Raw genomic sequence first — 16,269 nt, 5'->3', positions numbered from 1 at the left:
GACTGTGACGCTTTACTGCAGAACTAATTAGTCTACTCTACATTAAAGCACATGTGTAGATGTACCCACTGTGTTGTTTCCTTAGAGTTGTACCTTCTCACCATGTGGCCAATTAGTGTTACTATCTCAAAGAGCACAAGGGAAGTGCTTGAGTTTGTGGGTTTTGGCAGAACAAAGTTTCACACACAAGGGTATGAATCTGCAATCACTGTATGTACTTTCTCTTCACTGTTAGGCAAGAAATCTGGTAGATTCAAATACTAGTCCAGCATAAGGCTAGAAGAAGAGAGCTATATCAGTTTTCAGATTGGAATAATCACATTTACCCAAAGAACCTTGTCTGCCTCTGAGTCTGTATTCATTTTTCACTCTAAACTGCTATCACTTCCAGAACACTGCATAATTTGAAATCATTCTGCCTGCAGAGCCAGTCTGTTGTGTACACCACAGGGAGCTATTCAAAGCAGCACATTTTAAAACTCTCCAGTTGTGCCGGAACAGAAGTGGGCCCATGCACGCATACCTGCACCCGGACTTTGCATGTGTACACTTCCAGTCCTCGGCCATGGGCAGTCTCTTCAGGGTTATGATTCACATTTGCCAAATGAATGAGAAGCATTAAGCTTTCTGGGTGCAAATTCTAACACGTGCAGGGGTGCTACTTTTTTGGGAGCATGCATGAAGATTCATGATAGGTGCAGTCAAAAAGGGTCCAAATTCAGCATGGATCTTACAAATACAGTGGGACTGCTCACCTGTCTGCAGGTACAGTTGTGGAATTAGCTTCACTGGAGCTTTCCAGAGAGACTGGACAAACATATACTGCAGCTGTGGGCTGCAGGAAGTTGCTCTCAGTGACTGTAGAGTTTGCCACCAGCTGCGTTTTTATATTTCTATGAGCTTAAACATCTTGCTTAATCAGTGGCTGTTTGCTCATACACTTGCAGAGGTTAAGGTTATACGAACATTTACCCAGTAATTTGGAGAGGGTGGACTTCAGTTCTGCATAGGTAGTTTCTGGCTTAGCAACTGCAAGTAATAGTAATGATTTAAAGCCTGAGCTTGCTTAGCATGTGCTCAGCTCTTTGCAAGCCCCATGCAGTCCTCACCCGCCGGATCTTTAAGGCTAGATTGCAAGCCTGGTCAGGAAAGTTACATATTTACAAACACCACCTTGCCCTGCACCATCTGCTGGAGGGCTGGGATTGACTCAGTCAGCAGGGAAATAAATAATACAAGGAAAACGGGCTGAAAAATGGACGATGTGTAGAGGGGAGGCTCATGAATTACATGATTACATCGCCTGTGCAACCCTGGCTCTGACTGATCATCAGGAGTTTTCAGGGCAGGGAGTTTTTGACACAAACTGAAACCCCTTCAGTCTTGCAGATTTCAGTTTCTGCCCCGTCCCTCTCTGACCCAGAGGTAGCCCTTGCCTGGTGCTTTGGGAGAACTTGCTCTGATTTGTATCTCAAGGGGCTGAGAGATATGGAATAAAATCTCATTAACTCTTGCTAATGTCAAGCAGCATGTGACACATGCCCGGAAGGCCTTGCTGAGTAGGGTCAACCTAAGACAATAGAAAGCCCCTCCCCTTCAACTTCTGCAGACCCAGTCTATTGGGAGGAAAGTCTTTAACTGTCCATTTAAGAAGCATTACCTTCACAAAGCCTACAGCCAGTGGTCATCATGACAAGGACAGCCCTATTGTGCTAAAGAGGGATTTTCATTAACTGGTACCTCTTTCTGGAGGAGAGGCAGCTGGGGTGCCTTACATGAGAAAGCTGCACTGTAAGGGCATTGGTTAAGTTAATAGAGCACTAATGAGCCAACAGAGGAGCACCTGCATTAAGAGAAACGGACTATATCCTGACTAACAAGAGTACAGCAGGAGGTGAGTGCTCAGCAATTAATTTGTGGGAGGAGGCCCCACACCAAATAACTGCCCCTTGGCTGCAGCAAGGCACAACCGAGTACGCAAAAGTGCACCCTCAGCATTAGACTGCAGGGAGCTACTGACTCGCTTCCAAACACGATCCTTCCTCATACCATGCAGGCCTACCCCTGGCACACACCGCTCTACCAAGCTGTCTGGAACTCCCTGCTGCAGGATTTCCCTCTGCAGATGAATTCTTGTTGTGATCTTGACTTTTCCTGAGCTGTGCCACAAAATGATCTGGAAAGGAGCTTGGGATGTCATGCTTCCAGACCTTCCTACCTGGCTCCAGTATTTATGACAACACAATTTGTTGTAGTTGGAAATGCAGAAAAATCCTTGATCCTGGTCAGAGGAAAGGAACTAGAGATCCCCAGTCAATATCTTATCCCAGCAACATAACACAAAAGCCTCTGATTCAGAATAAATATAATCATTCTTTACTGGCCAGAACGTTCATACATAAATATATTGAACATTTTGCTCAGCAAAATTTCTTCCACTGAAAGTAAAACCCAACAACCTCCAAGGTTGATACATGAGAAACCATTTCAAAATGCACACTGTCAGGCCCAGATTTTGGATCAAGATCTAAACTGGGCAACACCTGCTCTGTAAAGGGTTCTGAGCTAAACATCCATCTCCCTCACCCCTACAGTGAGCTGAACAACACCCTTGCTCTGAACAGCCCTTCCCCCCTTACATTTTGAATCTGAATCCAAACACTGAAGAACAGAGCTTCCCATTTACAGTGTTACTAAATCCCTTTTGGCAGCTGTGGAAGGAGCCCTCGTCAAAACTGGGAGCTCTGTGCTCTCTGAAGGTGCATTATTCATGGGTTTTCAAAGACTGATGAACTAACTAGGTCCAGTGTGTGAGTCCCTTGGGGCCATTTCTATTTCTTGGCTGACAGGTTGGTTCCTTGAGCAACAAGCTGAAGTATGGGAGATTCTAGCAATATTTCAACTAAAATTGGGAATGTTTACAAGGAAGGGCTGAGTCTGGGAGCAGGGCTGTGTGGTGGGGAGCGCTGTGCTGTAGGGAGTCTTGGCTTTGATCAAGGAAGCAGCCCTATGTGATACAATCTAAGCTGGCACAGAGCTCACCTCCTAAAGCTAAATAAAATATGTCATTCCTTTCAGTAGATGGAATTCTCCCCAGTGATTCCTTCCCAGATCACTTTGTGTGATCTCGCCCTCTTTAAAGTTTTTCCCTTGAGGAAGCAGATCGTTTAATGTAGATGGCAGCATTAGCGTCTGGTATTAAGTCTGGCAAATGACTTCGAAATGAGGCAAGTGAGCGCCCTGGAAAAAAAATCAAAATGCAAGTTGAATAGCTGTTCATCAGGCCCTGTGGTCTTTAGACTGCAAAGAGATATGAATGTAAGGCACCCTTTGTGTATACCCAGGATGGTCACTGGCTTCAACAGGAATGCACAGAAGTCACAGTCCATGCACACATCATAGTCCATGCTACAAATTTACACCAAAAAAGCACTCCTGAGTTCTGGATGCTCTCATTAATCTGAATAGATGTGGGACTCCTTGTCAGCACCTCAAAATCTGGCCCCATTTTGTCTTTCTTGGTGACTGAGAAATAAAGATTTACTACGAGAAGGAAAACTTTACTAGAAGAAACAAAACAGACTGAATGACAGCTTGTAAATCCCAGGCAGCGTACTGCAGAATCAGAGCACAGTAGAGATGGATGTTTTATTTTATGCAAGTTTTTATACAGTGCCCATCACCATAGTACGTGGATGCCTTCCGGGGGCACGTTAAGCATTGTTGTAAAACCCAGAAGGGATGCATTATATAAAACTCACCCAATCCACTGCTTTGTGAACCTGGCTCCAAACACAAGCTAAGCTCTACTGATTTGTCAGTACTTGAATGTCCTCTTCTACAAAGCTATTCATGTGCAATTTTCATCCAAGCTTGTAGGGGGGGATTAAAATTTCATTTTTTTCAAAACTAAGAACTTAAAAGGGCACCCACTTGTCATGTCAGCTGACAAAGCCTAGGACTCTAAACACCATCAGACAAAATGTTCATCTATTTCATTCAGTTCTTCACATTATGGGTAATAGTTCAGACCACTATTGAAATGTCAGCTAAATGAGGTAATTTATAGTATAATTCTAAAAACATGCTAGCCAGCTTCAATGGAAGCCTGTAATCAGGGATAATTATAGGAACATTTGTGAAATCCATTGGTCTGGGGATTTATTTTGATAAAAGGGATCAAAACTATTGTAAACTACGATCCTTGTAATTATAACAATAGCAGTCACCTTCTTTTATGCAGCTTCTTTCATCTCAGAGGACCCAAGGTTTTTTCTAAACTATGCATACCATACAAATTGGCTCACCCCCTAACTCCCACCAATGCAGCCATCTCTGGAGCACAACACAGGAGCTAGTTAACAGTTTTCACCAGTACTATTCAAGATTTTGAGAGAAGAAATGAAGAAAATGTTTGCATTTGGTTGAAAACACAAAAGCAGTGTATGGAGAGAGAACATCATAACTGATATGTGGATGGTGATGCTAAACACCATCACCTACACAACTCCTATGGCACCTTTAATAACTGTGAGGAGCGGTCTCCTATCTCAATAGCAAAATCATTCGCTTTTGCACTTTGCACTTGTAGAATTCCAAGCAATCTACCAAGAACATCAGTATCATTATCCCCATTCTACAGATGAAAAAACTGAGTTAGACCGATGACATGACTTGTCAGCAGTGCTGCCAGTAAAACTAAGACCCTGCAGATGCCAGGCCAGCACCCTGTCTATATTGTCCATGTTTGGTAGTACTTTGAAAAGGTACTTCCAAAGATGGTAGTTAGGGACCTGTTTAATTTGTGGTTTCATGGAAGCTGGGAAAACCGGCAGTAACTGTGATTCCTGGGAAATATTCCATAGGCTGCAATTTCATCAACCTCCCCACACCCTCCACACACACACAGTTTGGCATGCTGGGGGCCTCTCCACCAATCTGCGGCAATGGCGTGGCCTCTCAACCAATCTGTGGTGAGGGGCAGGGTTGCCAGGAAATGCCCACAAAAATTGGCCCTTTGTGCCATGAGCAAGCCGTGAAAATGACTTAATTTTGCCACAAGTTAAGTAGGTCCCTAATATCCTTAAGGTGCCTCGTGATGCCTCATCATTGTATTGATTCCCTGACTCAGAGAAGACAGCTACCTACAGAGTCACCTACATTTTTCCTATGACACTGTAGGTGATTTATAGCAAACTCTCAATCAGGGCAGACCTTTATTAGCTTACAAAATCTAGCCAGACAATAACTCAGCATGGTGACCTTTAGGAGGTCTACTAAGAGAGGACCTTTTACGCAGTGGGAATCACAGCAACTCTTGAATGAATGGCTTACACTTTTTAATAAACAGGGTCCAAAGAGAATCTTTCTTCTGTGGCATTTCTCCCACATGCTGCCAAACTTATGATGGCTCTAACTATTCATACTCAGAGATCTTGGCTGGGATTCTTAAAGTGAACTTGTCAAGCTCACCTGTCCATGTTCTCTGCTGAGTGACGATAAAACTTTGGCACTGTGGCTGGGAATTACAGATTCCTGCAGCTTCCTCTGCATTATGAACAGAGAGCAAACATCCTAGGTGGCTATAGGAAGGCCAGCATTTATAGTCCTGTGTTTCCCTTGTTCGGAATCCCTTTAGGGAGATATATTCTGGAAAAGAGGTACATGGCATTAAGGAAGCTTTTAATATGAATGGAGAAGAATATATACTGCAATATTTTGTTAAGTTGCATCATTAGTTTTATCCTTTGCATTTCAGCAAACCCCTTAATTTAAATGAGAGTGAACAAAATAAAAGCCACTTGTTCAAATTGAGTCCTTGGAGGAGCCAAGCAAATAATCAGAAATCTTCACTTTTGTCCTATTCTAGCCCTAGTGTCTCCCAGGTAGATAAGTAAGCAGTCTCTTGTTGTTCCTTGAGGAAAAAGATTAGCCACTTAACTCCCCAAAAGTAAAAGGAGCACAGAAGCATGAAGGGGGCCATCAGGCTATTGAGTCCTGTTCCCTGTGTCCACAGTCAAACATTTATCCCAAAAAGTCCTAAAATCATCCACCCCTGCCCTACACACACCACAAAGCATGCTGTGAAAACAGAACCAAAACTGCCATACAATAGACCGCAGGTGAAAAGCAGGGGAGAAAAAGACACAGCCAATACCCTGCCACCGCAACAGCAGGGACGTGCTTGCTTAATACGTGCCCAGAGGATGCTAGGAAGAGGATTATGCCTTACTTCACACAGGAAGGCAAGCCCCAACCCTCAGTTCCTTGCTAACCTGACCAGGGAGATGAAATTTCTTCCTGATCTCGAATCCGGTAATCAGTGGGAGCACTTGTACATGCACTTTAATGCACATCAGCCTATTTTAATGCATATTAAAGTGCCACAAGAAAACCCAGGGATGTATTTGGTAGCCATGTTGGTCTGAGACAAAAAGAAATGCAAAACTCTAGAACTCTTGGTTCATAGATAATACCTTTTATTAGACTAACTAAGAAATCACAAAATTATCTTTTTCTGCAAGCTTTCCAGCTCATGCGCCAAAAAAACATGCACTTTCACTAAATCTGCGTTATAATAGTCTGATGTGCCTTTTTCTAGTACCTCACAATAGAGGTACTAAATTGAATGCATATTAACAAAAGTGTATTAAAGAACGCATAGATGAGCCCAGTTTGCCGCTTAGTGAAAAAGCAAGACCCTCTAGCCAGGTATCCGAGGGCATTTTTACATGTGCTTTGGGATGTGGTGTCGAGCGCTTTAATTAGAAAGCTGTACTAATTAAAAGCACCCATGCATCATGTGTATCAGCATTCCCACACTGAAAAAATGATGGTGAGGCTCTTCGAAATAAAACTTATCAAATATGTTTTATTTCAAAGCACCCTGCCACCATTTTTTTCAGTGCTGGGATGTGCAGGGACACTGATACACGTGACACAATTTCCAATTAATAGAGTCTGCTCCAAAACACTGGAAATCCAGTGCTTTGGAGCAGGCTCCCCACATGTCTATAGGAGCTATGAGAGGTTTCCAAGTATTGGCAGGGCACCACCACAGTCAAAAGGAAATCTTGTGAAAAGAATGGGAAGTGGTTCTCAGATTTTAACCCACAGTCTACAGGTAACTTAAAGTGGGAAGTGGTTTTTTAGAATAACATGAAGAAAATGAGGTGTTGGACAACAAGGTGACAAGGAGAGGGGACTTCATGAAGGGGTCGCTCTTACCCCACAGGTCTAGACAAGTAGATTGCTGGAGGACTTGTTACAATTTGTCAGAAATGTACATTCAATTGAAATATGAACTTGATGCAGTCTGAATAGGATATGAGTAGAGTGCTTATAGCAGTACAGATTCATATGTAAACCAGACAGCTTGTAATGCATGTACTTTGCAAAAATATGCAACTGCACACAGAGATAATTCAGGACCCCAAAAAAACAACAAAGACTGCTCCAGAGATAGAGATGAAAGGTATCATGAATGCTAAATTATTTTTACTCACTTCATTAGGACTATACAGATTTGAACCGAGATCAGAATCTGACCATTGTTAAGAATCACAAAATCCGCCCAGCCTGACTGCACCTGCAATAGTTATAACACTTAAAGCCTTTGGAATTCTGTACCTTGTAATACAGGAGGCCTTTTCTGCAAATATATCCCAGTTTTGTACAAATGTAAAATCTTTTCAAAAGCTCTGAGGGTTTCATTTATTCCATATCGTAAATCACCTACATGAAAAGGAGATGACAATGGTGAGTAACTGAAGGAAATACAAGTTAGAGAGACTCGTCAAAGAAAGATTGGTTTGTAAATATTAACTTGTACCTGTTGCATTCAGAATATCACTTAGAAAGGGCTGCAAACCAGGAGGCGCAGTATGCGGCAAAAGATATGTGAAGAAATACCTACAAAAAAAGCCCAGAAGCTTATTAGAACTTAGTGACCTCAATTCATTATAACAAGTAGTCCTGTGTTCATTGCTATTTTACGTGGATTGTCTATTTTGGGAGGATTATACACTTTTCTATATAATAAGCCCACTACAGTCTGAGCACCTTAATTAACTTCTTCTATGTCATGTTTTCTGAAAGACTGGTCACTATACAATATAGCACTGCTGAGTGCTTTAAACATATTAATTTTAGAAGACTCGAGCAATTAAATGTTCATTAATTTGCTTTGTGAGACCCCTATTCACACTCATTCCCAGCCTTTTATGGCTTGAGCAGCAGCTATCCAACTTGAAAAAAAAACGCTCCATATGCTCTTCACCCAACACAACCTGGTCTTTTTCTTGCCTTAAAAAAGTTAGGCAACCCATTAATTTGAATAGCAGGGTAAACCCATTTTTGCATTCTTTGAACCATCCATTCCCTGAAGAAAACTCTGGCTCTCAGGGGATAATCATTGCAAGACTGTAATTTTTCCATTAGAGAATTCCCTTCTTTAAATAGAGTCTGTCGATCAGAGTAATATTAATGATGGGCTACCATGGTCTTCACCTGCAGATTAGTATCCAGTTTAATGCAGCCGGAGCAGTGGTAGGTGAAAGTCATTACGTTCTGATGTCCGACCCTGTGTGAATTTACTTTGCAATCTCAGCGTTTAGATGCCTGTCTGTTTTACTATCACCACTCTGCTCTGTTGCCCCCATCTCTGCAGAGCGGCCAATCATGGGACACAAAAGTAACCTAGCCTTTCTTGGACAGACTGTAAATTCAAGGAAGCTTGTGCTGCCACTTCCTTTGCAGTACAGTTAGAAGATTTTAGTCTCTGGGATGCTTTCAGCAGCACCTTCAGGAAGCAGGAAATTCATTAGGGAAAGATTTTTGTGCAGGTTTATAGGAGATCAAAGAAGGAAACAGTACAGGAAAGGCCTCTGTGCTCTTACTAGCCAATGACTAAGCTACTTTCAAATCCTACTTAATGAGGAAAACAATACCTTCTACCAAAAGATCCAAACAAATCTGCGTGCATGCAAATTTGGGAGGAAGTGCATGGAAGAAATATAAGCTACTGCTCACAATATAAGATTGAGTAGTTTTGTTCAAACATGCTGGATTTTTTTCTATTTGGACATACCGATATGCATTGAAAAGATTCTTCTTTTCATTTATCCCTTCACATTTCCCAGCTGCAGAACACTTGAGAATGAAGCTTTTTGTAGGGAAGTCTAGCATGCAGTCATTATCATCTTTGCATGACAGTTCCTCAGTGCTGGCATCATCCAAGTCTGTCACTTTTAGGTTTCCATCCACCATAACAAACTGTCTTGGCTGGAAATCCAAGAGGACTATTGAACCCAGAGGGGAATGTGCCAAGTAAAACAGCAATTTCACGAGACTAAGGCAAACCTGAGAAAGAGGAGATGAATATGTATGGAAAATAGAAATGAAAAAAAAAAAGCTATTAAATTGGAAGGACAACCAGGAAAAGACATTCAACAAAATTAATGACAAAAATCTCATACTTCTATGCATATTACAAGAACGTTACCAGTTCGATTGTCAACATTGCCACAGGATTTTAGTACTAGAGGCAGCCTAGCAATATTATGTACATGATATTTGCTGTTACTCTAAATAAAATAAAAACTAGAAAGGGAAACAAAGACAGTCTGCAGGTTTCAGGGCATGTATTGATGGCTACCCACAATCAGAGAGGTGTTTTCCATCAGGGTAAGTAAGGCAAATTGGGCCTCAAACCCAGGAACACAGGACTGGAAGCGACCTTCCAGCCCATGATGTCAGGTAACTAGGTAGGCAACATTGGTCCAAAAGTGCCCACCAAAACATCCACTCCAGCCCCCTTGCACACCGCAGCCATAAAGCACCTGGTACCAAAACAAGCAGATATGCCCCAAGAAGAGACCAAGAAAGATAACCCTAGCTGCTGCATGCATCCTGAATCAGTTATTCTCTAAGTAGCCACCCTACCCTGTGTTCTGCCTGACCAGACTCATATGCCTAACAATGTTCACCAGGGGTCCCATTAACTCAGTGGTGGTCTGTTCAGATACAGGGACTTGTTCACTCAGAATGAGATTACAGCAAAAAAGGGAAAACCCCATCACTATAGACCAGCACAATCACAAGAGCAAACGGTTCAATGATCTGCTCCGAAACAGCAGTTCCTATCAAGACACACACTTTACAGTCTTGTTCATTAAGAAGCTTCATAAGATCTTCTAATATGTAACTCCAGCATAGACTAATCTGGTGCCATACATTTCTGAAGGGCCTCAGTCACTTCTGTTATTAGGGTCACCTGCAATGTGTACAAAGTATCCTTGAGGGAACACTGGCAGGAAATTGTAAATCTGGTAGTGAAGCTGAGCTGTAGATACATGTATCTAGCAGGCTCTGACTGTCACAGCCATGTTTGTGGACACCGTGCCTCTGGGTTTTTTGTTGCTGAAGATCTTCTCATTGACTTGAATGCAGTTATGTTTTACCTTGGAAGCTATCTCCTTCCAGTGAAGCAAATACATAGTAACCATTACAAGAAGCCCTCAACTGAGGCCTCTATCTTGGCACAACTGTAATACAATTAATAATAAAAGTAACAGCTCCTATATGTAAATTACACCAGGAGTAAAGAGCCTCTACTTTTAGAGCTTAGGAAGACATTGGGCACAGGGACACTGATGTGACCCTGCCACCTACAGCATTGAGACAACAATGCATTATTGTTTGTATTATAGTGTGATACACTACTGGCCCCAACCGAGATCAGAGCCCCATTGCGCTAGGCACTGCACAAACACATACTGAGAGAGAGATCCTGCTCTGAAAAGCTTAACAGTATAAACAGATAATGCAGACAAAAGGAGAAAAAAAGAATAAGGAAACAGCTAACAACAGTGAAGCTGCAGCTCCGATGGTTAATGCAATTTAACAGGAGTGAAAACAAGATTATTCAAAGAGAATTTGCAGAAACAAACAGCAGTGTCAACAGGATAATCCTGTTTGTCAGCTCTCATCAGGGCTCTTCCATTTACTCAGTTTGAGGCCTAAATGCTACCGATAAAACTGCTTTTGTTTTCTTACTTTAAATCTCTCCTCCCAGGTGGTCTGCAGAAGCTGAATCATCTCCAGAGGGGATCCCAGCTCCAGCATTGCTGTGATCCTTATGTCTGGATGGGCACTATTATCATAGCATTGGCCATACAACTGCACAGAGAGAAAAGCAGAGGCAAGTATGAGTGCACAGGAGACATGATTTCTGAGTAGTAAAAGAAAAAATTAAATAAATATTGATGGCTAGGTCAGCCTCGTCTTTGGGGAATAGATTCAATGACAGGAAAAGGCATTTTCCTCTGTGCTGTTTGAAGTGTGTCCACACTATGTCAATAGTCAAATCAGATGCCAAAATACAATCAACTCTGCATCTGAAGCCCTGGACTGACAGAGAGGGCTGATCCAGTTACACTGATACCTGGCCGTAGTACTGCTGCTCCCACCAGATGCCAATCTTCCTGAGCCAGAAAGTGACCTGCTGGGTGAGACTTGCATTTGCCAGCGTATCTAACTTTATGTAGTTGGTCCAAGAGAAGACACCGCCCTAGGAAATCCTGGCCTCTCCCATAATTTCTGGACCATCAAACATGTCCATTCGAGGTCCAGAAAGACACTTGGATTAGTTTATAGGATGTGCATTGAACGGACTCCCACATCTGCAAAGGGGTGCTGGTTGTAGCCGTGCTGGCCTAAGGACCTAGGCAGACAAGGAATAAAAGCTACCACGTTTACCCAAAGGCCCTTGTCTGCTCCTCTGCAAAGGGCATCCCCTCTCGAGCCACCAGCGGTTCCGGAGAGCTCAGACCGCCTCCCCCGTAAAGGCGGCGGGGGCTGCGTGCGGCAGAGGCGCCAAGGGGAGCAGCCCCTGCTCCCTCCGCCTCGGCACGCGCCGGCGGCCGGGCTAGGAGCTGTGCGGGAGGGACGGCCTGGATGTGGCCAACCCGCCGCTCTGCTCGTCGCAAGTTCAGGGGCGTCTCCGTGGATCGCCGCGCCGGGCACCTGTGCGGGCGTGCTCGCGCAAGGATTCAGGGAGTCGTCCTGCGGGCACAACCACCCGCGCGGGGCCCCGGTACCTGCCTGGACGACGCCGGGGTGGCGCAGGCGGCGCAGCAGCACCAGCTCCTTGAGCAGCTTGTAGGCGGCCAGGCGGCTGCAGGCGGCGGGAGCCCGGTGGCGCCGCACGCAGCGGCTCACGTCCCCGCCCGCAGCGCCGTGCACCGCCTTGAGCGCCAGCGCGCGGCCGCCCGGCAGCTCCGCCCGCCGCACCGCCTTGGTGAGCCCGGCGCCCAGCTCGGGGCCCGCCGCCGCGCGCCGCAGGTCGCCGCAGCCCAGCGCCCCCGCCGCGCCCCGCGCCCCGCGCCGCCCCGCGCCCGCCGCCAGCCGCCGCACGTCCCGCAGCCGCCGGCTCAACTCCCGCAGCAGCGCCGGCGGCTCCGCGCCCAGCGCCGGCGCCAGCAGCGCGCCCGCCGCCAGCACGGCCACGAGCGCGGCGGCCCCGCGCGCCCGCATGAGGGAGGGAGGGAGGCCGCGCCGCCGCGGGGTCGGGCGCCTCCCTCGCGCGGCACCTGCCGGGCCAGCCCTCCCCAGACCGGCGCCGCGGGATTTTGCCATGGCAGGAGGATGGGGGATGCCTTCACGGGTGATGTCGTGTTAATGGCAGCGTGCCCAGGGCTGGGAAAGGCTGGGCTCCGGTCTGTGCTCAGCGGTAGGTGTGCGTACTGTCACACGCACGTGCTGGCTCTACAGTGTGTCCTACTCTCGGGTTAATGTTTGGCATCTTCGTTACTTCGGGAATCTTTTGAATCCACTCCTGTTGGTTTACATCACCTTCGAGAGCTTCGGTCATGCCCCGTGCCACCGTGTTTCCCGGCTTCACTGACGCACTTCTCGTGGTCCTTATACTCCTCACCCCGGCTGACTAACGCTGTATTTTCTGTAACCTTGTCTGCCTCTGTCCTTAGACCAACACGGCTACAACCTACACCCTTGAAAAATTTGCGGGATCGCTGCAAGACTGGGTCTTGATAGAGATGAGGGACTAAGGGGAAGGGAATAATACTATCCCTTGTTACAAAAGGAAGAAGTGATTCACGTTATACCTGTGTGTTGATGGCCACAAGGTTAAATATATCCGTGCAGTACCAGGACCTAAAATATTTGCCCAAGATCATATGCACTGAACTAGCACTGTAATACAGAGATACTCTGGCTTGCTTTAAATGATTTAGCTCGTGTATCACTAATAGTCCTGCTGTGACAGCAGAGAATTATCCATGGGTTCACTTACCCTGCAGAGAAACAGCTTGAAACCGGGTAACTGCTGGCTCGCTCTCTCCTCTGTGCTGCAATCTACACACAGCTGCAGTTGGTGGGAGTCGCAGTAAACATACTCCTGGCAGTCCCAGGCCTTTGCTTTAACTACAGCAGTGTTCATCTCATGAACAGGGGTGGAATATGTGTTCTCAGATAATATCAAGCTACTTCGGTCTGAATTGGCTGGTTTTCTCTGGGAACAGTTATAATTTCCTCCTACAGTTCATATGCAGCAATTTCAGTGTTACAGGGCTTAGCCTTCCTAATATGAGAGACTGAGAGACTGATAGTATTTGCTCTTATTAGACACATTCAGACTAGAGGATCTGGAAACTGTTCTCAGTTGCTTTAATAGAATTCAGTTTTCCAAACCCCTTAGGCAGCTTCACAGATTTTGGCTGTATTTTGTAATAACTTCAATGGGATCCATGAAACTGCTGTAAATAGCCCCGACTGAAAGAGCTGGACTGATATCAGTCACTCTCATGCACTGCAGCTTTAATCTTACTGGCATCCGAAGAGCAGCCATTCCCGTGTTAGCCTATTTACCAGAGGGGTCATGTTTTGCTTCTGTCATGAAAAGCTCCCTGCTTATATTGAACAGTTTTAACCCTTCCTCTTTAACAAGTCAGAGGTGAGTGGCTCAGACAAGGGCCTGAGGCCTTATCCAGACAAAACTTGCACCATTTTAGGTAAATCTGTGGCAGTCCCTGTGTGAATGCTTGTCTGTGGGTTTAAGAGTGACTTGTGCATGCACACAAGGCAGCTCCTTCTGGCTTCAGTGTTAGAAATGACTCTGCTCTGCTGGTACCTGACTAGCAATGTAATGTAGCCACCATGAAGAATAATGTGCAACACACACTAGGCACACGCAAGATCGAGAGGCTGAAAGTTGTTTGGTGCTTGCCTTGCCAATTTGTGGCTAAATCACATTTTTTAGCACTTGATGCATGTGGATCAGGAAGGAGTTGGCAGGGCATGTTTTCAGGCTGGCACTCCCTGGCAGTACAGATGTGCCAGAGGTGACATAACCATAGATTCATAGATGTTAGGGTCGGAAGGGACCTCAATAGATCATCGAGTCCGACCTCCTGCATAGACAGGAAAGTGCTGGGTTCAGATGACCCCAGCCAGACGCCCATCCAACCTCCTCTTGAAGACCCCTAGGGTAGGGGACAGCACCACCTCCCTTGGGACCCCATTCCAGATCTTGGCCACTCTAACTGTGAAGAAGCTCCTCCTAATATCCAGTCTAAATCTGCTCTCTTATGGCCATTATTTCTTGTGACCCCCCCAGGGGCGCCTTGGTGAGTAGAGCCTCACCAATTCCCTTCTGCGCCCCCATGATGAATTTATAGGCAGCCACAAGGTCACCTCTCAACCTTCTCTTGTGGAGGCTGAAGAGGTCCAGGTAATCTCTCCTTGTAGGGCTTGGCCTGCAGGCCCTTAACCATACGAGTGGCCCTTCTCTGGACCCTCTCCAGGTTATCTGCATCCCTCTTGAAGTATGGCGCTCAAAACTGGACACAGTACTCCAACTGCGGTCTGACCAGCACCCGATAGAGGGGAAGTATCACCTCCTTGGTTCTGTTTGTTATGCATCTGCTGATGCATGATAAAGTGCAGTTAGCTTTGCTGATGACTTTGTCACACTGATGACTCATGTTCATCTTGGAGTCTACTAGGACTCCAAGATCCCTTTCCGCTTCCATGCTACCGAGCAGGTCATTTCCTAGGCAGTAGGTGTGCTGGACATTTTTCCTCCCTAGGTGCAGCATTTTGCATTTCTCTTTGTTAAATTGCATTCTATTGTTTTCTGCCCTGTCACGGGCATCTCCCCAGATGAATGGCCAGGCCACAGTGAAATGGCAGAATGCTAGGCCATTACACAGGCCTCTGGACGGGTGACCCCTGTCACGCTCACGAGGCAGGGAAGTCAACTGCATCGAACTGCCATCGAAGCAGGAAGGAAATTGCAACATAACTGGCTAAGCAGAAGACAATGAGGGGACTGCGTGAGGAAGGGGCTGCTGACGAGTAAACAGAATGCTGGCAGGAAGGTAACACAATTGGCCAGTAAAAATAAGTGAAAAGGAGTAGGGGTATAAAAGGGTAGAGCCACGAGGCCCTGACGGGGGAAGTTCGAACCATAACTTCAAGCGTCAAAGGGCCCATGGGCCGATCACCCGCAGGGTCGCCCCCCCCCGCCCCGAGCGCTGCCTCGGGTCGTTCTTGAGGCCTCCGCGAAGAGACTAACGTTCCCAGCCATGAAGCCGCTCCTTTTGTTTGCTGTAGTGGTAAGCGTGCACGTAAGACTGTAGTCATTTATGTTTGTATTTGTCTGTCTTTCCTGTAAAAGACATGAGCTGTTAACCAAGTTTGGGTCTAGGGTCTTGGCTAGCAGCACCAAGGTCATCCGTGATCTTGAAAGCAAGGGGCCTTGACCTGAACCCCGTGACTCAATGGATGTAATTTCCCGTTTACCTGTTTGTAGTTATTTTGATTGATTATGTTTTAATTGTTAAATGACCTTTTAAGAGATATGAGCCGTTGACCAGATCTGAGACTAGGGTCCTGGCCAGCTGCACCAAAACCACTCGTGGTTTTGAAAGCAAGGGGCCTTGACCTGAACCTCGTGACCCAACGGACATTGCTCCTCGCTTTGATTGTTTGATTATTGTATCTTGTCATAGATTAGTATTATATAGGAAATCATTTGCTTGAGTTGTCAATAGTTTATAGGTTAAAGCCAAATAAATATTGCATATTAATCATAAACTGCGTCCTCATTGGTGTCCAGCCCACCGACCTAGCCACAACTGGGCATTTTCAACCTAGTGCAACATGCCCATTTGTCCGACCTGTCCAGGTCTGCCTGCAGTTGTTCCCTGCCCTCCAGTACATCCACTTCTACACATAGTTTTGTATCAT

The 16,269-nt window shown here is 45.7% G+C and overlaps 1 protein-coding gene across 1 annotated transcript; it reads right to left on the bottom strand.

Annotated features, from left to right (window-relative positions):
* Positions 1 to 2,300: 2,300 nt before the first annotated feature.
* On the bottom strand, positions 2,301 to 16,042 carry PKDCC (protein kinase domain containing, cytoplasmic). Its single transcript, XM_090034002.1, has 7 exons — positions 12,103 to 16,042; positions 11,056 to 11,178; positions 9,089 to 9,360; positions 7,832 to 7,911; positions 7,630 to 7,734; positions 5,473 to 5,649; positions 2,301 to 3,240 (listed from the first exon to the last, which is right to left on the bottom strand). Exons 1-7 carry the CDS (start codon positions 12,634 to 12,636, stop codon positions 3,137 to 3,139), a joined length of 1,395 nt encoding a protein of 464 aa, XP_089890128.1. The 5' UTR covers positions 12,637 to 16,042; the 3' UTR covers positions 2,301 to 3,136.
* Between the last annotated feature and the right edge of the window lie 227 nt (positions 16,043 to 16,269).

The sequence above is a fragment of the Crocodylus siamensis genome, chromosome 2, assembly GCF_052110815.1.
Source record: "Crocodylus siamensis isolate JL-2025a chromosome 2, ASM5211081v1, whole genome shotgun sequence".
NCBI classification, from domain to species: Eukaryota; Metazoa; Chordata; order Crocodylia; family Crocodylidae; genus Crocodylus; species Crocodylus siamensis.
This window is presented reverse-complemented; position numbering and strand designations above follow the sequence as displayed.

Coding starts and splice junctions, on each gene's coding strand:
- PKDCC (XM_090034002.1), bottom strand. CDS start 12,636: ATGGCAAAATCCCGCGGCGCCGGTCTGGGGAGGGCTGGCCCGGCAGGT. Junction 7,912..9,088: donor AATCTTTTCAATGCATATCG/GTATGTCCAAAT, acceptor CTTTTTTTGTAG/GTATTTCTTCACATATCTTT. Junction 7,735..7,831: donor TGATATTCTGAATGCAACAG/GTACAAGTTAAT, acceptor CTTTTCATGTAG/GTGATTTACGATATGGAATA.